The sequence below is a fragment of the Salvelinus fontinalis genome, chromosome 39 (assembly GCF_029448725.1).
Source record: "Salvelinus fontinalis isolate EN_2023a chromosome 39, ASM2944872v1, whole genome shotgun sequence".
NCBI classification, from domain to species: Eukaryota; Metazoa; Chordata; class Actinopteri; order Salmoniformes; family Salmonidae; genus Salvelinus; species Salvelinus fontinalis.
The window spans coordinates 11055775-11075352 of NC_074703.1; the positions used below are offsets into that span (position 1 = coordinate 11055775).

At 46.2% G+C, this 19578-nt stretch overlaps 1 protein-coding gene across 7 annotated transcripts in view; it reads right to left on the reverse strand.

Moving 5' to 3' along the window:
• The window catches only part of scube1 (signal peptide, CUB domain, EGF-like 1), a gene marked incomplete at its 5' end in the record, with an annotated part of 48533 nt that overhangs the window by 12035 nt on the left and 16920 nt on the right, over positions 1 to 19578 (reverse strand). For all 7 annotated transcript variants that reach the window (XM_055905126.1, XM_055905125.1, XM_055905123.1 and 4 more), the window contains 2 exon segments: positions 1143 to 1259; positions 4226 to 4354. In XM_055905126.1, coding sequence (XP_055761101.1) covers positions 1143 to 1259; positions 4226 to 4354 — 246 coding nt within the window.

A 19578-nucleotide genomic window follows, 5' to 3' on the forward strand; every position in this document is an offset into this window, starting at 1 on the left:
GTGTGTGTGTGTGTGTGTGTGTGTGTGTGTGCGTGTGTGCATGTGGGTACGTGGTTGAGTATCATCAAAGTTCAGAATGACATCCTCAGACAGAGCCTGTGCTACGCGTGAGTGTGTGATGTCATCAGTGTGAGACAGACAGCTCATGTCCTCTCAGTGCTCTATATCTGACTGACTGGTATGTGTTGACTGCTAATGGAACGCCCTTTAGACAGTGGCCTGTTTAGTCTAGCACTGAAGAACACGGCTGTCAGTCAGACAGGGTGAAGTGGAATCACAGCACACACACACACACACACACACACACCCGTCAAGCCTACTGCCTCCGCACGACATGTGTGTGACAGCTACAACACACACACATGCACACACAGGTAGGGTCGCAGGTACAGAGGACTATTCAGGGGAACTGAGGTGTGAGTGTGCTTTCGGCAGTGACGTCTGCACGTGCTCAGTCACCCCTCACCAACACACAATGAAAAAACGATTTCTCTCTTTCTCCTTGTCAGTCTCTCTCTCCCCTCTCTTTCTTACTCTCTCTTTCTCCTTGTCAGTCTCTCTCTCCCCTCTCTTTCTTACTCTCTCTTTCTCCTTGTCAGTCTCTCTCTCCCCTCTCTTTCTCATTGTCAGTCTCTCTCTCCCCTCTCTTCCTTACTCTCTCTTTCTCCTTGTCAGTCTCTCTTTCCCCTCTTTTTCTTACTCTTTGTCAGTCTCTCCCCTCTCTTTCTTACTCTCTCTTTCTCATTGTCAGTCTCTCTCTCCCCTCTCTTTCTTACTCTCTCTTTCTCCTTGTCAGTCTCTCTCTCCCCTCTCTTTCTCCTTGTCAGTCTCTCTCCCCTCTCTTTCTCCTTGTCAGTCTCTCTCTCACATCTCTTTCTTACTCTCTCTTTCTCCTTGTTAGTCTCTCTCCCCTCTCTTTCTCCTTGTCAGTCTCTCTCCCCTCTCTTTCTTACTCTCTCTTTCTCCTTGTCAGTCTCTCAGGGCCTCTCACTTTGTGCCAGTCAATTCATTTCTATCAGTGCCTCTCCCTAGCTACCTGTCTATCTCTTTCCCATATCTTTCTAAGTGTGCATGTGTGTGTGCGTGTGTGTGTGTGTGTGTGTGCGTGCGTGCAATCCCATGCATGTCTGTGTCCTCCTCACCTCCGCAGTGTGTGAGGCCGTACAGAGTGTATCCTTCCTGACAGACACAGTCGAAGCTGCCAGGGTAGTTGACGCAGGTGTGGTCGCAGGTCCTCTCAAAGGAACACTCGTCAATATCTGAGAGGAGAAACACAGATCGTATGTAATGCTACTACACACGGGGGCTGTCCAAAATAGCACCATTCCCAATATAGTGCACTACTTTTGACTAGAGCCCCATGACAATCTATTCCCTATATAGTGCACTACATTGGACCAGGGCTCCTAGGGAATAGGGTGCCATTTGAGATGCTGCCATGAACTGGACCATAGTGGGTCACTCTGACCACGCCTTCACCAAGGACTGATGGTCAATATAGACAGTGTCTACATGACAGTTAGGACAGAGTTAACACTGACCACGCCTTCACCAAGGACTGATGGTCAATATAGACAGTGTCTACATGACAGTTAGGACAGAGTTAACATTGACCATGCCTTCACCAAAAGGACAATACATCTGAGCTGTGAACTGTGAAGCTGTGAGCTGTGAATCCACTGTCAGTGGGGAGACAGTGGATGTGTGTGTGTGTGTGTGTGTGTGTGTGTGTGTGTGTGTGTGTGTGTGTGTGTGTGTGTGTGTGTGTGTTGTGGGGGCTGGAGGACTGGACACTGCAGGAGCATTTGAAAATATTCTGTCTGGAATAACAGTGTACATGCAGCCTGGTTATGTGGGGTGGGGTCTAAACAGTGACAGGGACAGGGTTACAGGTGACAGAGTTACAGGTGACAGGTGACATGGTTACAGGGTGACAGGTGACAGGGTTACAGGTGACAGGGTTACAGGTGACAGGGTCTATGTCAGTAAGGATATCAGGTCGGTTGCTCAAGAGTCACACACATGAACACACACACACACACACACACTGATCTGTGCACTCCCACACAATACATAGACATGCCTATAATCATGCTAAACGTTAGTTTAGACGAGTGTAGGACTGACAATTAAGTCATCGTCCTTGGTTGTAGCAGAGAGCATGTTTGCTTCCTTCCTCTTGAGAAATCAACAAGCTGATATATGACTCATAGATATTACTCTCTATGGCTCTTCTCCCCACAAACACCCATTATTCAGCCACAGCTAATAAGACCGGTCCATTAATCAGACTGGAGTCCAAAGCAGAGCTCTGCTCACTAAACAACACCAAGAGGTGTTCTCAGTGGAGACTTAAAGACCCAATTCAGTCTTTCGGACAAGCCCTCCACCCCAAACCTGGGATAGATCAGACCAACTCACTGTGGTCAGGACCAGTGGCTGTATGTACAGTATCAAGCATCTCTGAGTAGGAGTGCTGATCGAGAATCAGCCCCACCTCCCCCCTAGCAATATAATCATATTCATTGTAACTTTAAAGGTCACACTGATCCAATATCAGCACTTCTACTCTGAGACACTTGCAAATACAAGCCCTGGTTTTGGTTTATAATTGTTTTATTTAACTTTAGTGAGACCGATGTAATGACATATTTGGGTGGCTGACAGTAGCAACACATTTCTTCAGTCCAGCGTCTCCAACTCACCTGGACTATTTCAATACCAAGTCATCTGGGCTGTGGAGGTTTACACAGGCTAAAAATACGGTGTGTTATGATAAAGTTTGTCATGAGGAGGAAGTTGTTCAGGCCTGGCTTCTGTTGGCTGCTGGGCTGCTTTGCTACAGTCCTCCAGGCAACTGTCTATATGATGGGCTAGGGTTACATTATCATACCTGATTAATGAAACTAGCATCAGACCACAACCCACAACCACAGCCACCACGCAGCACTGGAACAACTTGAGAGAGGTCCTACTGTATCATCTCATTTCACAGAGAGGTGCCAGTTGTTGGCTTGGCTCTCTGTCTGTTTGTGGGGTCGGGTGTAACACACCCAAGGACATTGTCTCTGTTTATTAAAACACCAAAGAATGTAGCCTGTCTATTGCCTCTTAATAAGCATACTGTGTCTGCAAAGCTAAAGCTCTGCTCCCTCTGTCGTCTTGACCTCTACTATATTGGTTTAATACAGCTACCTGTAGGGAATCTTTATGTTCCGGGTGATTATTGCACACCCCATTCTCCATCCCCCCTGTCCTTGTACAGGCATAGGGGCTGCCTAAAGACTCTCTCTCTATATTTGTCTCCCCCTCCACTTTCTCTCTCCGGAGGAACCTGGCATAGCTGTAGGTCTTCTCTGACACGTATTAGCAAGAGATCTTTTCCCTGGAAGAGCTTACCAGCATGGAAAGAATTAAAACAGTAAAACATTTAAAAATCTGAATAAAAATACCACTTGTTAGCAGATGGAAGCTTAGTTTTACAATCAGGTAAGCTGATGGGTGGAAGGAGCGTGTCAGCGTGTCAGTGTGTGTGTGTGTGTGTGTATGTGTGTGTTCCTCCCATCAGCACACACCCAGGCTGAGTGTGATATTGGCGTGTATGGAGTTGTATAAACTGTTAGTTGGCAGTTTTTTGGTGTTTAATATGACAGTGTTGATGTTTAATATGACACACACTGGGATAGAGTTGTTTGGTGTTTTTGGTTCGGGGACAAAAACACTGCAGGGTGTTGTTGTTAATAAAATAATTTGTGATGTGTGCCTCTCCTGTCTCTCTTGCTGTGACTTGTATAGAGGAATTTGTATTTGTCCACCAAACACAACCAGGGAAAAGATATGAAGAGTGAAGCAGAATGTCTTAATACAGCTGACAGTAAATTACACCCACTGGAGGATGCTTAATCAATTGTAATAACAAGCCTATCTGTGCATGTCGTTCCAGCTGAATGATTTGTAGGCCAACCCTTGTTTTGATTCTATGTATGATCATGCTCTGAACATAAAGCACATGAGTGAGTTACTATCATAGAGATGTATGATAGAAACTACTAGGCCGTTTGCATATTCTAGTATATCCATTTCTATGGTCCCTATTCCGTGACACTTTCCTTTCGTGATCTGATCATGGAGTGACCGCACTGTTTCCAAAGGTAACTGTCTTAAAAGCACTGTGATGTCATCAGACAGGATTGTATGACAGCCGTCAGCCAGGTAGGCTGCTCACCCTGGCAGGTGCGCTCGTCAGTGAGGAGCTTGTGGCCCTTCTGGCAGCTGCACTCAAAGGAGCCCACCGTGTTTTTGCAGAAATGGTCACAGCCGCCGTTATTGAACGCCTCCTGGCATTCATCTATGTCTGTATGGGGATAAGGAGAGAGGGGTGTGGGGGAGAGGAAGAGACAGAGAGTAAGAGAGAGAATAAGAGAGAGAGAAAGAGAGAGTGAGAAAGAGAGAGAGCGAGAGAGAGCATTAGGTCACAGATACATACACTAAGGCAGTGGTTCCCAAACTTTTTATAGTCCCGTACCCCTTCAAACATTCAACCTCCAGCTGCGTACCCCCTCTAGCACCAGGGTCAGCGCGCTCTCAAATGTTGTTTTTTGCCATCATTGCAAGCCTGCCACACACACACTATACGATACATTTATTAAACGTAAGAATGAGTGTGAGTTTTTGTCACAACCCGGCTCGTGGGAAGTGACAAAGAGCATTTATAGGTACAGGGCACAAATAATAATAATAATCAATACTTTTGCTCTTTATTTAGCCATCTCACATATAAAACCTTATTTGTTCATCGAAAATTGTGAATAACTCACCACAGGTTAATGAGAAGGGTGTGCTTGAAAGGATGCACATAACTCTGCAATGTTGGGTTGTATTGGAGAGAGTCTGTCTTAAATCATTTTCCACACACAGTCTGTGTGTTTAATTTTCATGCTTGCGAGGGCCGAGAATCCACTCTCACACGGCTATGTGGTTGCAAAGGGCATCAGTGTCTTAACAGCGCGATTTGCCAAGGCATGATATTCTGAGCGCAGCCCAATCCAGAAATCTGGCTGTGGCTTCTGATTCAAATACATTTTGACAGAACCGCTTGTTGCAATTTGGATGAGTCTCTCTTGTTCAGATATCGGTAAGTGGACTGGAGGCAGAACATCAAAAGGGAAAACGAATCCAGTTGTTTGTGTCATCCGTTTCGGGAAAGTACCTGCGTAATTGCGCACCCAGCTCACTCAGGTGCTTCACTACATCACATTTGAAATTGTCCGTAAGCTTGACTTCATTTGCACACAAATCATACAATGATGGAAATACCTGTGTGTTGTCCTTGTTAATGCAGACAGAGAAGAGCTACAACCTCTTAATCATAGCCTGAATGTTGTCCCGCACATTGAATATAGTTGTGGAGAGTCCCTGTAATCCTACTCAGATCATTCAGGCGAGAAAAAACATCACCCAGATAGGCCAGTCGTGTGAGAAACTCGTCATCATGCAAGCGGTCAGACAAGTGAAAATTATGGGTCAGTAAAGAAAACTTTCAGCTCGTCTCTCAATTTAAAAAAAACATGTCAATACTTTGCCCCTTGATAACCAGCGCACATCTGTATGATGTAAAAGCGTTACATGGTCGCTGTCCATATCATTGCATAGTGCAGAAAATACACGAGAGTTCAGGGGCCTTGCTTTAACAAAGTTAACCATTTTCACTGTCGTGTCCAAAACATCTTTCAAGCTGTCAGGCATTCCCTTGGCAGCAAGAGCCTCTCGGTGGATGCTGCAGTGTACCCAAGTGACGTCAGGAGCAACTGCTTGCACGCACGTTACCACTCCACTATGTCTCCCTGTCATGGCTTTTGCGCCATCAATACAGATACCAAAAGTCCATTTGATGTCACAAAGCTGTCCAGCACTTTAAAAATATCCTCTCCTGTTGTCCTGGTTTCCAGTGGTTTGCAGAAGAGGATGTCTTCCTTAATTGAGCTCCCATAAACGTAGCGAACATATACCAGGAGCTGTGCCAGGCCCGCTATGTCTGTTGACTCATCCAGCTGTAACGCATAGAATTCACTGGCTTGTATGCGAAGCAATAATTTTTTCAAAACATCTCCTGCCATGTCACTGATGCGTCGTGAAACAGTGTTGTTTAATGAAGGCATTGTCTGTATAGCTTTTTTGGCCTTTTCCCCCAGCATTGTCCCAGCCATATCTGCAGCAGCAGGAAGAATTAAGTCCTCCACAATAGTGTCCTAACTACTCGGTAGCTCACCATATAAGACGCTTCTAGCCCTTTCTTATTAATGGTATCTGCTGCTTTTATGTCTTACTTCTTGAAAGTCATCTTAATTCTCGCTCAAAAAACTCCAGCCACCATAAACCTACATACCCCTAGAGCAAAAACCCTTAGACAATACAAAAACTAAACAAACCACCCTTGTCACAACCTGACCTAACCAAAAAATAAGAAAACAAATATAACTAAAGTCAGGGCATCACAGTTTCTAAATATCTGCGCAAGAGTGAAGGTTTCATTGAGTTGTGAGATAGTACTTTTGCACATATAACACACTGTGGCTGAGGAAAGGCACTACTCCTAATATAAGTGAACAATCAATGTAGTTCTCATAATATATTTGCGCCACTTCGATGGTCCAACGTCCCTGTCTGTTGTTTGGTGCCTTCCCGGGTAAGGTGCAGTAGCTCTTCGGCTGCATCAGAGTCACAACTGTCAGTGTCCATGCTAGCTGGGCTAACAACAAATGTAGAATTACTGATGCTAGCATTGATGTGCTCGTGGAAGCAGAACAACGTGTGTCGTCGACAGGTGCAGGTGTAGTACTGCTGGTAGTAGAGTTGGTATGTGTCTCTATGGACGCGGGCCTTACCATTTTGAACCATTTATCAATTTTCGAGCAAACGGAATGAGCAGCAGCTACGTTTGGCTACATATGGACCGTTAGTGGTATTCCCGCGAGAGAGTAACGGTTAATGTGATTGGATGTTAATTATTTGACTAGGCTACCTGTATTTGACATTGTGCTGTAATTTCACTGAACAACAGATGGTTTAATTGTATTTTTGGCAGTGAAACGAGGCTACTCAGACGAGAGAAAAACCTCACCCAAATGTATAGCCCAGTTGGAAAATATAAATGGACTGTTTGAAAAAGTTAAAACTATTTTTTAAAACAAGTACCCTAGTTTGGGAATACCTGCACTAAAGCAATAGGCAATACTGGTCGACTTGAATAGAGTTTTTACACACACACACACCCACAGACACACACCCAGTAAAGAACTCTGCCGTGCTAAAGTGGTCCCCCTTTAGCAGTCTCTCCCACACAGCCACTGCCGTGCTGGGATGGAGATCTCCAAATTGGCAGACAACAGGCCAATAAAAGGCTTCACTAATGCCTTGGAAATCTATTCTAAGCCTCTGTAAGAGTCTTTATGGACGAGGGGGGGGGCAGTCGGGGTGAGAGTAAGGGTGAGACAGGGAGAGTCAGAGAGAAGTGGGCTTTTCCTAATGCTCTTATTTGTGCTAACAGGAAGAAGCCAGGAGTTGGCAGGCCTGAAAGACAACATGAACACTGGCTGTGCTGCGTTGTGGTGGTAAAGTAGGTTTCCATCCACACAACAAGTCGTAACCGCAGTGCCAGGGTGTCGGTGTGGGGCAGCCGCCCTCAGTCACAAACATATTGTCACAACACCAGGAAGATATTATCCCAGAGCAAACAAACCTATGGGAGTCCCATCGCTGTTCCCCGAAGGCCTCACCTGCCTCTTTCATTCTCTTATTTATTCACTCTTTCTTTTCATTCTTTCAGATCTCTGATACAATGACTGAAGTCTCATTCACCAGGGTTTTTTTTCCTGCTGAATACCATTTCTTTATGCAGTTTCATTATTCTGTCTTTCTATTGATTTCGTTCTCTCTCTTTCTCTTCCTCTTGGCATGTGTGTGTCTGGGCGCACGGTGTGTGTGTGTGTGTGTGTGTGTGTGTGTGTGCGCGCGCATGGCCATGTGTGTGTATACGTGTGTGCACGCTCTTGCGTTTGTGTGCACTTGTGTATGTGATGGTATCAAGTGTAATGGTAGTTTCACGGTGCTCAGCAGCAGACAGCATGGTACAGGCTCAGGGGGCTTGTTGAGAGGGATCCTCCACTAGCCTCTACTGGCTGATCCTATGACACGCTCTTTACCTGGAACTAATGGAACAGCCTGCTGCTACTGCTACTTCTGTACACAACACTGTCTAGCCCACCATGCAAGGACTTAGAGAAGAGGGCAGAGACAGTGAGAGAGAGAGAGAGAGAGAGAGAGAGAGAGAGAGAGAGAGAGAGAGAGAGAGAGAGAGAGAGAGAGAGAGAGAGAGAGAGAGAGAGAAAGAGTCAGAGAGACACACAGAGAGAGACCGAGAGAGAGAGATAGAGTCAGAGAGACACACAGAGAGAGAGGGAGAGAGAGAAAGAGAGAGTCAGAGAGACACACAGAGAGAGACCGAGAGAGAGAGAGAGAGAGAGAGAGAGAGAGAGAGAGAGAGAGAGAGGGAGGGGGGGGGGTGTTGAATGAATACATAATTGAAAACCTCCCCCCCTCCCTCCTCTCCCCTAAAGGCTTACACCATCCAGGGGTTTGATGGACTTTCCCATAATTCCATCTACCCCTCCCTCCCCCCTCCTACTGCCCATGTGACTAGGTCTTCCTGAATCCTTGAGGAATAAAGGCCCAGGTGTGTGAGACGATCCAGAGATGTAGATCAGGAATAACAAGCGAGCCGGATCCCCTGGGGCTGTGCATGCAGTGCCAATCCTCCAGCCTGGTGTGATCTGATGTCACGCTACATCCTCCCTAACCCCATCCCTTCTCTCTCCTCACCCCTTCCTCTTTCTAACTATGTGCCCTCAGCCGAACCCTGGAGAGGGTCATTGGGTATATTTCCCTCCTTGGAGGATTGCCAATGCCACACTCAACAAGGGAGGGAAGGAGGAAAGGAAAGAGGAGGAGGAAGAGATGAAAAAGAAAGTGGAGGTGGAAAAGGTAGATTTAGTGGAGGAGGAGAAAAGTAGGTGAAGAAAGAGGAGGAACGTGGAAGGGTAGAGGGAGGAGGAAGAGACGGAAGAGAAAGCAAAGGAGGGAGTATTAAGAGGAGGGAGAAAGGGAAATAAAAGAAGAGGAAAGTGGAAGAGTGGAGGGAGGAGGAAGAGGACAATAGCATGGCAGATTACACGGGCTAAGCCCTTTTTGATTGGTGCTCTAAGTGATGAAAACTGCTGGGGATTAACACCTAAGCCTTTGAGTCAGAGAGTCAGTCAAGCAAGACACCACAGGGAGGACTCAACTAAGACAGGAGTGGGGGGGAGGAGGGGGAAGGAGGACAGGGGGGAGAAGGGAGAGGAAGAGAGGTGACTGGAAGAAAAAGAGAGGGTAGATTGAAAGGGGTAGAGAAAAAACAGGAGGGAGGGGGAGGAAAGACCAAGAGAAGGAGGACGGTCAGATATTGCATGTCTACAATAATCAGTCCACCGTGCAACGAGCCAAGTCAGATAAATTAAGACAAATATGTGCTCTCAAGCAATGACCCCATCGAAAGCTGTGCTCTCAAGCAATGACCTCATCGAAAGCTGTGCTCTCAAGCAATGACCTCATCGAAAGCTGTGCTCTCATGCAATGACCTCATCGAAAGCTGAGCTGTCAACACTAACAGAATCACTTGCTTTCTTTCTCTCCTCTTTCCTCATCATTTGCTTTTTGACTTTTGCTTTCTTAGAGAGAAGACCTCTTTCTCTCTATTCTGTCCTCTCTACTCCCCCTTTCCATCTCCTCTACTTTCTGTTCATTTCTTCCTCTCATCTCGCTCATGCTGTGTTCTCCCAGGCAGTTCTACCCTGCAGTAGAATCTCTGGGTATTTTAAATCAAATCACGGCTATTTCCCAGTTCCGTTTCTTTGGCATGCCGGCAGCAGATCTCATCTCTATCTCAAACAGGAGGGATGGCTACCTTCTCTCTCACACACACATTCTCTCTCTCTAAGGTGCTAGCTATAACCGAGGGTTCTACAAGGAACCCAAAAGGGTTCTACCTGGAACCAAAAAGGATTATCCTATGGGGACAGCCGAAGAACACTTTTGGAACCCTTTTTTCTAAGAATGTACCCCCCCCTCCCCACATCTCTCTCTCTCACATACACACACACACCTCCCCTGCCGTCCCTCCCAGACAAGTCTACAGAAGGTATAACACTATCGCAACCCACCTACCCGGCCCAAACTTCCCCAACACAGACAAAGATCCCTAATTATTCAATAAGTCTGGCAGCCATTACCACTGGCATAGCATAGCCACCACATTTCCCCACACTTAATGGCCACTCGGTGGAAGCCTGAGCCCAATAATGGCCTATATAATTACCTTTAATAGCCCTTAAATAAGCTTCAAGCTTAAATAAATACATTAAGCATCCACACATCTTGAAATGATAAAAGACTGTGTGTGTGAGAGAGAGAAATTGTGTGTGTAAATGAGAGAGAGGGAGTGTGTATGTCTGTATGTGTGAGAGAGGGAGATATAGAAAGAGTGTGTGAGAGAGGAAGAGATATAGAGAGAGAGAAAGAGGAGAAACAAAGAGATAGTGAGAAAAGCAGAGTGACAGGAAGGGGGAAGTGAGACAGGGGAGTGGGAAGTGAGACAGGGGAGTGGGAAGTGAGACAGGGGAGTGGGACGGAGAGGAAGAGATAGAGTGGTCGGGTGAAGTGTGAATAAGACATGCTAGGAGAGCAGCATCCATCTTGATCTGTCCACTTCAATGGAGAGAGGGAGACAGAGAGAGACCACCTAAAAGGAAGCGATTCCCAAACCTTCCATAACAAAGCCATCAACCTACAGAGAGATGAACCTGGAGAAGAGTCCCCTAAGCAAGCTGGTCCTGGGGCTCTGTTCACAAACACATACAGACCCCACAGAGCCCCAGGAGGGCAACACAATTAAACCCAACCAAATCACGAGAAAACAAAAAGATAATTACTTTGGTATTTGGTATTTTATTAGGATCCCCATTAGCTGTTGCAAAAGCAGCAGCTACTCTTCCTGAGGTCCACACAAAACATGACACATAATACAGAATGACATAATACAGAACATCATTAGACAAGAACAGCTCAAGGACAGTACATACATTTTAAAAAAGGCACACGTAGCCTACGTGTTGACAGTAGTCACAATGTATACACACAAACTATCTAGGTCAAATAGGGGAGAGGCGTTGTGCCGCAAGGTGTTGCTTTATCTGTGTTTTGAAACCAGGTTTACTGTTTATTTCAGCAATATGAGATGGAAGGAAGTTCCATGCAATAAGGGCTCTATATAATACTGTACGCTTTCTTGAATTTGTTCTGGATTTGGGGACTGTGAAAAGACCCCTGGTGGCATGTCTGATGGGATAAGTGTGCGTGTCAGAGCTGTGTGTAAGTTGACTATGCAAACAATTTGGGATTTTCAACACATTAATGTTTCTTATAAAAAGAAGAAGTGATGCAGTCAGTCTCTCCTCAACTCTGAGCCAAGAGAGACTGGCTGCATAGTATTTATATCAGCCCTCTGATTACAACGAAGAGCTAAATGTGCCGCTCTGTTCTGGGCCAGCTGCAGCTTAACTAGGTCTTTCCTTGCAGCACTGGACCACACGACTGGACAATAATCAAGATTAGACAAAACTAGAGCCTGCAGAACTTGCTTTTTGGAGTGTGGTGTCAATTGTGTGGCATTTTTTGGCATTTGTGTCAGCACATGATGAGTGCCCTTCTCTATAAGCATGCTGAAAGTCTGTTGTTAATTTGTTTACAGAGAAATAGCATTGTATTTGGTCAAACACAATTTTCCCCAACAGTTTGCTAAGAGCTGGCAGCAAGCTTATAGGTCTTCTGTTAGAACCAGTAAAGGCCGCTTTACCACTCTTGGGTAGCGGAATTACTTTGGCTTCCCTCCAGGACTGAGGACAAAGACTTTCCTCTATGCTCAGATACAAAATATGACATATAGGAGTGGCTATAGTCAGCTACCATCCTCAGTAGCTTTCAATCTAAGTTGTCAATGCCAGGAGGTTTACCATTATTAATAGTTAACAATAGTTTTCCCACCTCTCCTACACTAACTTTACAAAATTCAAACTGGCAATGCTTTTCTTTCATTATTAGTTTTTTTATACATTAATATAATTGCTCACTGTTTGTCGTGGGCATTTCCTGCCTAAGTTTGCCCACTTTGCCAATGAAATAATCATTAAAATAATTGGCAACATCAAATGGTTTGTGATGAATAAGCCATCTGATTCAATGAAAAATGGAGTTGAATTTGTCTTTCTGCCCATAATTTCATTTAAAGTACGGTAAAAGTTTTTTTCCCATCATTCTTTATGTCATTGATCTTGGCTTTATAATAAAGTGTATTCTTCTTTTCGTTGAGTTTAGTCACATGATTTCTCCAATTTGCATTAAGTAAGCCAGTCAGATGTACAGCCAGACTTATTAGCCACTCCTTTTGCCCAATCTCTTTCAACCATATAGTTTTTCAATTCCTCATCAATCCATGGAGCCTTAACAGTTCTAACAGTCAATTTATTAACAGGTGCATGTTTATCAATAATTGGAAGAAGCAATTTCATTAATTCATCAAGTGCAGCGTCTGGATGCTCCTCATTAATCACATCAGACCAACAAATATTTTTAACATCATCCACATAAAAGTCACAGCAAAATCTTTTGTACGATCTCTTATACACTATTTTAGGGCCAGCTGTTGGAACTTTGGCATTCCTGGATATATTGTGATCACTGCATCCAATGGGTACGGATATACAGTAGCTGTGGACCACAGCCCTACAGCATTAGTAAAAATGTGATCGATACATGTGGATGATCTTGTTCCTGTAGTGTTCGTAAACACCCTGGTAGGTTGATTAATAACCTGAACCAGATTACAGGAACTGGTTACAGTAAGAAGCTTCCTCTTGAGTGGACAGCTTGATGAAAACCAGTAAATATTCAGGTCCCCAAGAAAGTAGACCTCTCTGTTTACATCACATACACAAGCATTTCACACATATTATTTAGATACTGACTGTTAGCACTTGGTGGCCTATAGCAACACCCCAAAAGAAAAGGCTTTAGATGTGCCAAGTGAACCTGCAACCACTGTCACTCCCTGTCCATAGAGAGGCTTTTATTCTCTATTTTGGTTAGGCCAGGGTGTGACTATGGTGGGCATTCTAGTTTCTTTATTTCTATGTTTTCTGTTTCTATGTTTTGGTATGGTTCTCAATCAGGGACAGCTGTCGATCGTTGTCTCCGATTGGGAATCATACTTAGGCAGTCTGTTTTTTTCACCTCTGTTGTGGGTAGTTGTCTTCGTTAATGCCTGTATAGCCTTACAGAGCTTCACGTTCGTTTTGTTGTTTCTTGTTTTGTTGGCGACATTTAAAAATAAGGGGAAAATGTACGCTCACCACGCTGCACCTTGGTCCTGTCATTTCCACCCTGACGACGATCATGACAGAACTACCCACCACAAACGGACCAAGCAGCGTGATAAGGAGCACTGGACATGGGAGGACATCCTGAATGGGAAAGGATCCTGGACGTGGGAGGAGATCCTGGCGGGAAAGGATCGCCTGCCGTGGGATCAGGTGGAAGCAGCGAGGAAGGCGGAGGCAGCGAGTAAAAGGGCCCAGGATTACACAGGATCACGGATGCTACGAAAGACTGGGAGGCCACTCCCCAATTTTTTTGGGGGGGAGGCACACGAGGAGATTGGCTGAGTCAGGTTGATGACCTGAGCCAACTCCTCGTGCTTACCGTAGGGAGCGTGGTACTGGTCAGGCACCGTGTTACGCGATGTAGCGCACGGTGTCTACAGTGTGTGTTCACAACCCGGTGCGCTACATTCCAGCTCCCCGCATCGGCCGGGCTAGAGTGGGCATCCAGCCAGTGCGTCTCTGCGGCCCAGGATTACCTGCGCTGGCTCTGCGGCCTCCCAGTCTTTCGTAGCATCCGTGACCCTGTGTAATCCTGGGCCCTTTTACTCGCTGCCTCCGCCTTCCTCGCTGCTTCCACCTGATCCCACGGCAGGCGATCCTTTCCCGCCAGGATCTCCTCCCACGTCCAGGATCCTTTCCCATTCAGGATGTCCTCCCATGTCCAGTCCTCCTTATCACGCTGCTGAATGGACGACCTGACCATTAATCAATTGGTGTGTGTGTGCTGCGGGGTTGAGGCTACAAACCCATAGGCTTGGCTCTCTCATCCCTTCCAGGCTTCTGGGAGGGAGGGGGGACAATGAGTCTGTCGTAGCGGATGTACGCAATGTCCCCACGTGCTCTGGCAGCTTTCATGGCTGGGATCAGTTCTTTCCTCTTCTGGCGCACAGCTTCAGGATAGTCCTCTTTGAGGAAGACATACGTTCCTCTCAAGTTCCTGGCTCTTTCCAGAACAGCTACCTTGTCGTTGAACCTCCGGAACTTGACCACTATCGGCCTGGGCCTATCAACTGGGCCGGTGGTGGGTTTTCCAGTCCTGTGGGCGTGCTCCACTTCAATCTTCCTGTGGTCCATCTTCAATTTCTCAGAGATCTTTTCCCTCACTTTGTCCTCAGACTCCGTCCAGGTCTCATGTGGAGATTCTGCAATTCCATCCACAACCATGTTGTTCCGCCTTGATTGTCCCTCGAGATAGTCTGATTTATCTGTCATTATTATTATGGATTCACACACACAACTGATGTCCTCTCTTAATGACTTACAGATTGCTGTCATCTTGCCGTTCTCCTGTTTCAACTCGTCGAGCTGACCCTGAGAGAACTGCAAACTGTTCTTCAGGTCCTGGACCTCTCTGGTCAGGTCGTCCATTCTTTTATTAGTAGAATCCACAAGTATTTGGACAAAACACTTGAAACTATTTTCTTGTTGTTGTAACAACTGCTTGTAGGTCTCTTTATGTTCATTTAAAAGATCCTTCACGTGTGATAGAGAGACACCACTGGCACTGTCCTCAACGGTACTCCCGCCGGCTTTGGTCTTTGTCATGGTAGCAAGCAACGTATGTTAGGCTGTTACTCCTTGCAGTTCCAGACAGGGCAGGTTACGGGGAAAATTGAAAACAACAAACAGCAGGGATCTAGACAGCCACAAACCCGGGACAATCCGCGGTCCCAGCCACTTGACACATTGGAAAGAATGAACAATAAAACAAAGCAAACTAGGATGCTATTTGGCCCTAAACTGAGAGTACACAGTGGCAGAATACCTGACCACTGTGACTGACCCAAACTTAAGGAAAGCCTTGACTATGTACAGACTCAGTGAGAATAGCCTTGCTATTGAGAAAGGCCAACATAGGCAGACCTGGCTCTCAAGAGAAGACAGGCTATGTGCACACTGCCTACAAAATGAGGTGGAAACTGAGCTGCACTTCCTAACCTCCTGCCAAATGTATGACCATATTTGAGACACATATTTCCCTTAGATTAGACAGATCCACAAAGAATTCGAAAAACAAACCCGATATTGATAAACTCCCATATCTACTGGGTGAAATTCCAGCAAGATTTGTGACCTGTCGCCACAAGAAAAGGGCAACCAGTGAAGAATAAACACCTTTGTAAATACAACCCATATTTATGTTTATTTATTTTCCCTTTTGTACTTTAATTATGTGCACATCGTTACAACACTGTATATAGACATAATATGACCTTTGAAATGTCTTAATTATTTTGGAACTTCTGTGAGTGCAATGTTTATTGTATATTGTTATTGTTTATTTCACTTTTGTTTATTATCTACTTAATTTGCTTTGACAATGTTAACATATGTTTCCCATGCCAATAAAGCCCTTAACTTGATATTGAATTGAGAGAGAGCACCTCTGTGATTGCATTGCACACACATCTGGGCTGCCAGGGGCAAGCTGGTGGTTAGGCCTCTATTAACGAGGGCATAGCTCATTAAGGCTCTCCTACATATGATGTACCATGAGGATCTCACTCGAGGGGTAGAGGAGACCTGGGGAGGGAGAGAGGGATGGAAAGGAAATGAGAGCAATGAATGGAGCGGATAAGGAATGGGGACGTCTCATGTTCCATCCTTCTCAGTCACTCACTCTTTCACTCATTCAATCTTCCACTCTCTACACCCACTGATCTATCTCTCGCTCACCCCGTATCTCTTGTATCTGCCTCTCATTTCAGATACCTCTTTTTGTTACCATCTCTGTCTCTCTCTTCCTTTCTCACCGTGATCATTTTAATCTCTCTAAGAATCTGGACATGAGAACAGGGGTGTAATCTGTCAACGTATACAAACACACACACACACACCCACACCCACACCCATACCCATCTTCCATCAATCTCCCATCCCTGTTTGACAATTACCACTGGTTCGATCGATACCCTGCTTCATCTGCGATCAATAGGTCCATTCTGCGCCCTCCTGCTCCCTGAAGATAACCAGCCATTAGCAGCTCATTACCATCTATTACAGCCATCTGCCTGAATGGCTGGTTGACTGACTGGCTGGCTGACTGTCTACTGGCTGACTGACTGACTGACTGGCTAACTGTCTACTGGCTGTCTGGCTTACTCGCTGACTGACTGACTGGCTGGTTGGTTGGCTGACTGGGTACTGACAGTCTACTGGCTGACTGACTGACTGTCTACCGGCTGACTGACTGGCTGTCTACTGGCTGACTGACTGACTGGCTGACTAACTGGATAACTGACTGACTGGCTAACTGACTGGCTGATTGACTGGCTGACTGGGCACACAACTGCTGCTGGGAAGGCGGAGCGCCAAATGGGAAGGGCTAACATCAGCCTGGGCCAAGAGAAACAAACGCACTGGCTTACTGCTCCTTGCTCCTCTTAGGATAGGAGGTTGTAGGCCCAAGGCAGCACTAGGAGCTGTGTTAGCAGTGAGAAATCCAACACTATATGAGATATGAGAGCAGAACCCAGTGTTACTGCTAAGTTAACCTGAGCCCTGAGCTGATGCAGAGGAAAAGCCTTGTGATGGTGGTTTGGGGTTCAACAGACGATTAGGATCGTTTGTAATTAACAACAGTGTAGGATAAATAATCGACCGGTAATGAGAATATGGCTGAACGTTGACCTCTGGCCCTTGCCCTCAATACAGGAAGTAAATCTCAGAGGGATCAACTAGAAGGTCATTGTTGCATAAGATGCTTCTGAGTCGATAATAGTCCTCTCAAAAGATAAAAGATAGCATCAATCAATCAATGAAATGTATTTATAAAGCTCTTCTTACATAAGCTGATGTCACAAAGTGCTGTACAGAAACCCAGCCTAAAACCCCAAACAGCAAGCAATGCAGGTGTAGAAGCATAGTAGATGGAGAACGGAAAGAGGGAGAGGCAGCAAACAAGACAGAAATAAAGAAAGAGAAGAAGAAATAAAGGTTGTATTGTAACATGAACCGCAGCCATTGGAGAGAGAGTGAGAGAGTGAGTGAGAGAGAGAGGAGGAATGTGGAAGCTCTTTGGCTGCTGCTGCAGGCTTATCTCTGAGCGCTCGGGTAGCCTTGGTACGCACCTCGGGAAAACTGTGTGGTTCTACAAAATATTTACAGTAAAAAGCAATTAAACGTAATACGTTTGTGGAAACCCGAACCTGTCCAAATAATTTGGGGACGGGAGAAGGGGGATCTACTGTTCATAAAATGCAGTTTACCTCAGTGTGACCACCTCGGGCTGCTAATTTGGGAGACGGCGGGCAGCTCGGGCCAGAGCCGGCCGTGTATTTATCAGAGGACTTAAACGGCCCGGTCTGTTTGCTTTGTCCCTAAAGACTCTCCTCCGTCTAATAACAGAGGCTCTATGGGCCGCATCTGGGCCAAGAGCAACTCCTGTAAAGAGCAACACAACAGTAAAATAAAACAGCAGGCAGGGCCGACGCCGGCCTGACGGAGGGAGAGCCGGAACGGTTGAGGGCCGGAGCTGGGCCAGGCTGAGTCATGTAAGGTGATGGAGATAGGAGTGTTATTGTGGAGATTACTGGGCCTGACATGTTAATACAGTGGGCTGTTGAGAGCGTTGGCACTTTCTGGAGGCTTTCTGTCTGGACGAGTGGGGCTAGAGGAGGAGTTTATGGGGAAGCGACTCCGTACAGTAGCTTCCAGTCTCTTGAGGACACAAAGGGATAGTGAAGCTATGACAAAAAGCCAGTGGGAGTGGTAGGTGGGAAAGTGAGGGTGAGAATCAAAGGTGTTGCTGACTATGATACAGTTGATTTACTGAGATTAGCTTAGCCACATAAAATATGTCCCCTTATAACCCAACGAGCTTGTAGCCTATCACCTGGTTTCTCCTTGTCTGTGTTAAGTGACTACTGTAATGGCTCTTTGATTGGATTACTGGATGTGTGTGTGTGTGTTCAGGCTTTCGCTGGTACTGGGGAGAGGAATGCAGGCCAGTGGGGACGTGTCTCAGGTGCCCATACACACACTGTACAACTGAGCAGCTCAGTCTCCCTGCACCGACCACACACACACACACACACACACACATAATGCAAACGTGTAAACACACACACACACACACACACACACACACACACACACACACACACACACACACACACACACACACACACACACACACACACACACACACACACACACACACACACAACTCATCCACCCCCGATACGCACCTTCTAATCAAACATCTGGAAACTGTTCACAAAATCACTTTTCTTCTCCCTCTCTCCCTCCGCCTCTCCCTCTCTTCCCTCCGTCTCTCCCTCTCTCTCTCTCCGCCTCTCCCTCTCTCTCTCCGCCTCTCCCTCTCTTCCCTCAGTCTCTCCCTCCGCCTCTCCCTCTCCCTCTCTTCCCTCCGTCTCTCCCTCTCTCTCCGCCTCTCCCTCTCTTCCCTCCGCCTCTCCCTCTCTTCCCTCCGTCTCTCCCTCTTCCCTCCGTCTCTCCCTCTCCCTCTCCGCCTCTCCGCCTCTCCCTCTCTTCCCTCCGCCTCTCCCCCTCTCCCCTCCGTCTCTCCCTCCGTCCGCAGGAGAGCCATGTGATAAAAACGCCTCCTTCCATTGGCACGTCTGTCATCGTGGAGTTAGGGAACCGTCTCGTCTGTCAGCGCAGATGAAAGGCTGTTTATCAGACGCCTGGGATTTAAACATGCCCTAAATAGTTTATATTGAAATGATTATGTTAGGGGGGGGCAGGATGATGCAGGTCCCACCGGGTCTGGCACACAGAGAGACAGAGCAGAGAGACAGAGCAGTCTACTGTCTACAGTACCTCACAGCATGACATTTACCTCCCAGCTAACAACTAACCTCACAAAACCACAAACTGCTGTCTACAATACTCTATCTACATTAACAACACATCACTACCCACTATCTCTATGCTATAAAAACACCTCTACCCCCTGGGCCTATCTGCACGTTACAACACACCACTGGCACAACCCGATTTGCTATAACACATGACTATCTTCAATATTCGACATTAGGGCACAGTCACACACTACACTCCTGTGGTCAGCTCAGCTGTGATATCA